We start from the raw sequence: 4,034 nt of genomic DNA on the forward strand, positions 1-4,034 counted from the left end.
GTTAATTAGTTTGGTTTATGTTTCTACCATAAGGGTTAATCTTCTTATCACTTTCTGAGCTCCTTAATGATCCGCTAATCTTGCAAAACAGAACACCGTTAGCTCGTTAAGAGGGGAATATGGGGGTTTCCCTCTTAACCAGACTCCGATGTAAGAATAAGTATCTGCTTTGAGGAGATGAAAGTGTGTAAAGAGTGAGAGTAGAGGGAATGGAATGTTTAACCTGTGAACTAAGGTCTCTATTTATAGCCGGAGAAGTGTAGAGGATGTGGGCTGATGGGCCTTGGGACGGAAGGCGACAACGTATCGGATATGCTCCTTGTCTCACTAGTGTCGACCGTTAGTGGCTTCTATTAGTTCTCTGGTGCTGACGCACCATGAATGGAGCCACGTGTCACTGTTGTCAGCCTTGTTGTCCCTCTGCCATCAGCAGGTAAGTGGAGATCGTGGGGCAGGTGTCTCTGCCCTGTGATTGGTGCCATGTAGGCGTCCTTCAGTACTTTTTGTCTCATGCATGTCAGACGATCGTGGAGCACGATTGAGCAGAGCCTGGAGGATGCGGATTGGCTCTTTCCATCTGCCACTTATACCTTTTGTACCTTCTGGAGTGGTTATGCGCTATAGCTCATGCGCGCCCCTTGCTGAGCATGTAACTATCCCGCGCGTGATTGTAGGTGTTGAAGACTCTTATCCAGATGCCAAGTGTTGAAATTAATGCTCTTTCCTGTCTAGACCTCGCGCGATGTCAGTTCTTGGCGAAGTAAGTCGCGCGAGGTTGGGATTGAACATTATGCTGATTAAGGAGTATGGTCCTGCGCGTGACCTGAGGAAGGTCTGCGCGGCTATTTGGGACCATACCCCTTCACAATCTGATGGTACCTAGCTTGGCTTGGCTTGACTCGACTCGGGTGACCACTAATTCATTTAATTTTTAGAAAGTAAAGACCACTAATTCATTTAATTTTTAGAAAGAAAAAAATTGTTAACGGGCCTAAGAAGATCCAACTTGACATATGGGTGAGCCCAAAACATATAGCAAAACCCCGAGGCCTTTAAACCCTAGCAACTTAAAGCATCGAAATCGTTAGGGTTTACTTCTTTCGTTGGTGTTCAATTATAACAGAACACCAGAATCCACCAACGGCTTCAATTAGGGTTCTACAAAGATGCCGAAATCCAAAAGAGACAGAGCAGGTAATTCGTTCATTATTTCTCTTAAATTGTAGATATTCGGTTTGGAAAATTGATATTAGCCGCTTTAAATTTGAACTCATATGATTCAATAGTTTTGCTAATCTAAGTTTTAGGGTTGGTTTAAAGATTTAATATTTGTTACCAGTTGATTTAGGTTTGTATGAAATGAAATTGTGTTAATCTGTCAAATATGCAGTGACGTTGTCAAAAACGAAGAAGAAAGGAAGAGAGCATAAGGAGAACATAGTGAGCTCAATAAGAGATGCTGTTGAGAAATATAATTCCATATATGTTTTTAGTTTTGAGAACATGAGGAATTTGAAGTTTAAGCAGTTCAGAGAACAACTTAAATCCACCAGCAGGTGCTTTAAATGTTTACTTTTGTTAATTTACTGAATGATATTATAAGTAGGGGTAGGGATGGGCTTTTTTCCCAAATACCTGTACCCGTATCGATTTTAGGTATTTGGTACATGTATCGGTACCCAGTTTTATTGATTTTGGTATTCGGTACTTTCGGTATTGGTACGGGTAAAAACGGGTACTGGTACCGAATTTTATGTAGGTAGACCTTTAAAAGTTTTTTTGTATTATGTTTTATGTAGACCTTTAAAAGTTTTTTTTTTTTGTATTATGTTTTATTTCGTATTATGGTATTATAGTATTCGTATTCATTTTACCTATATGGTACCTGTATCGTATTGATACTCGTACCAATTTTACCTATTTAGTACTCGTACTATATTGGTACTCATGTCAATTTTACCTATTTAGTACTTGTACAAGTGCTCAAAACTAAATAAAAACAAAATGGTACCAAAGCGGGTACCGTACTGAAAATACCCGTACCAGTACCCTTACCGTACCTATATATTTGGTACGCTATTTGGTACCTAGTTTTGTTCAAATTCGGTACCGGTATTTTCGGTACGGGTTTGGGTACGGGTACTGTACCAATCCCATCCCTAAGTAGGGGTGACGTTGGGCTTGTGGGTTGAATTGATGAGCTTGTGTCGAAGACATCAACCTGTATACGGTCCGTCTGATCACTTATTACTCAAAGCTTTTACGGTTTGTAAACCGGTTAAAGGGGTTGATCATATAAAGCAACTTTTATTAACTCTATTTTAAAGTTGTTTAAGTTTACGGTTAAATGGTCAACCTGAACACGACATGTTTATTAAACCGGTTAGAACGTAGATGCAACAACCCACAGCCTGTCAGCCTAGCTAGTGCCGTGTCATGTTTTGGGCTGTGTGGTATATGATATCAAGGTCTAATATATATGTTGTTTTCGGTTATCTTTGACGTTTCAGATTTTTCCTAGGATCAAACAAAGTTATGCAAGTTGCTTTAGGTCGATCTGAATCCGATGAGATGAGGCCAGGGCTTCACAAGGTTTCTAAGGTAAGCAGAACATGTTAATACATACCTTTGTTTGTGATTGTTCATCTGTTTGTATGCTATTTTTCGTTTAATGTTAGCTGGTCTTATATATTTGACCATTGTTTGCATACAGCTTCTTAGAGGGGATTCTGGTCTTTGTTTAACCAACATGCCTGTAGAAGAAGCCCAAAGGTTAATACTACAAACCCATGTTAGAAGTGCTTCTGTTATTGAACTTGAATTACTACCTCTTACAGTTGGTACATTAATATTGGTATTATAAGCTGTTTTTGTGGGTCAACCGACCTGCATTAAAAGATGACATGTCTGACCTGAGGTTCTGACCCGCAACTCTTGTCACCTTGAGCCGGACCTATATGTTGTCATGAATCATGATGCACACACACATCTATTTCACAATAGTGCTTTGTTCCATTTTTTATTATTTATTTTAATTTGTTATGGCTTCTACATGTTTGGCAGAATATTTAACGAGTATGAAGACTACGACTATGCTAGGACTGGTAGTATTGCTACAGAAACGGTTAGTAGTTTTATACGCACACACATATCTTTTTATATGTATTTATATTTCTATGCCACTGTTAATTTACTTGGGATTCTGTATTGATGAATATTATTTTTATTATAAGTTTGTATGCTTATTTGAGTGATATATGACTTTTCAGGTGGAACTTAAAGAAGGTCCTCTGGACCAGTTCACACATGAGATGGAACCCTTCTTGAGGAAGCAAGGGATGCCGGTGCGGTTAAATAAAGGTTTGCATTCTCTCTTTCTCTCGAATCATTTTGTTCATAAGATTAGATTGTTACTGGAATAGTAGTAGTGCTCTCAATCTAATTGTTTATAAAAAATGAATGCTTTGTACTGAATCGGTTTCACGTAAAATACTCGTAATCTGACCCAGGCATGCCACTTTTATGCTACCTTTAAGTACGATATTCAGTTTCTTTTTGGTGTGAAATAGGTGTGGTGGAACTTGTCGGAGACTTTGTTGTATGTGAGGAGGGTAATCCTGTATCACCGGAGGCCTCTCGCATACTGGTCAGTATCATACGTTTTTAAATGATAATTTCTGGTTCTTATATTTATAGTTAGTTATTAGCATCTCATAATGTGGCTTTGATTTTGATGTGAATGCAGCGTTTAATGGAGATGAAGATGGCTACATTTAAGCTCAACTTGATATGCCGATGGAGCCCAGAGGATTTTGAAATGTATCAAGAAGGGTTGCAAGGATCGGATATCGAGTCTTCGTAAGTTATATTAATTTGTATGCTCTTGCTTTAAAGCAGTTATATGACTGTTTTTGTGAAACGGTGTGTGTTTGGACACCTTTTTTGGTGGAAATCTGTAATGGACTATGCAAATCCTACCGGAAATATAGTGATTCTTATTGGTACTTAATTGGATCTCAAATGTGTTTGAATTA

General features: G+C 38.5%; 1 protein-coding gene across 1 annotated transcript; it reads left to right on the plus strand.

The window, feature by feature from the left end:
• The first annotated feature begins 1,060 nt into the window (after window positions 1–1,060).
• Window positions 1,061–4,034, plus strand: LOC110928943 (mRNA turnover protein 4 homolog). The gene is made up of 8 exons (XM_022172014.2): window positions 1,061–1,194; window positions 1,391–1,556; window positions 2,511–2,601; window positions 2,714–2,772; window positions 3,064–3,124; window positions 3,270–3,360; window positions 3,570–3,646; window positions 3,746–4,034. Exons 1-8 carry the CDS (start codon window positions 1,167–1,169, stop codon window positions 3,860–3,862), a joined length of 690 nt encoding a protein of 229 aa, XP_022027706.1. The 5' UTR covers window positions 1,061–1,166; the 3' UTR covers window positions 3,863–4,034.

This window comes from Helianthus annuus, chromosome 3 (genome assembly GCF_002127325.2).
Source record: "Helianthus annuus cultivar XRQ/B chromosome 3, HanXRQr2.0-SUNRISE, whole genome shotgun sequence".
Taxonomy (NCBI): Eukaryota; Viridiplantae; Streptophyta; class Magnoliopsida; order Asterales; family Asteraceae; genus Helianthus; species Helianthus annuus.

Coding starts and splice junctions, on each gene's coding strand:
- LOC110928943 (XM_022172014.2), top strand. CDS start 1,167: ATGCCGAAATCCAAAAGAGACAGAGCAG. Junction 3,361..3,569: donor GCCGGTGCGGTTAAATAAAG/GTTTGCATTCTC, acceptor GGTGTGAAATAG/GTGTGGTGGAACTTGTCGGA. Junction 3,647..3,745: donor CGGAGGCCTCTCGCATACTG/GTCAGTATCATA, acceptor ATGTGAATGCAG/CGTTTAATGGAGATGAAGAT.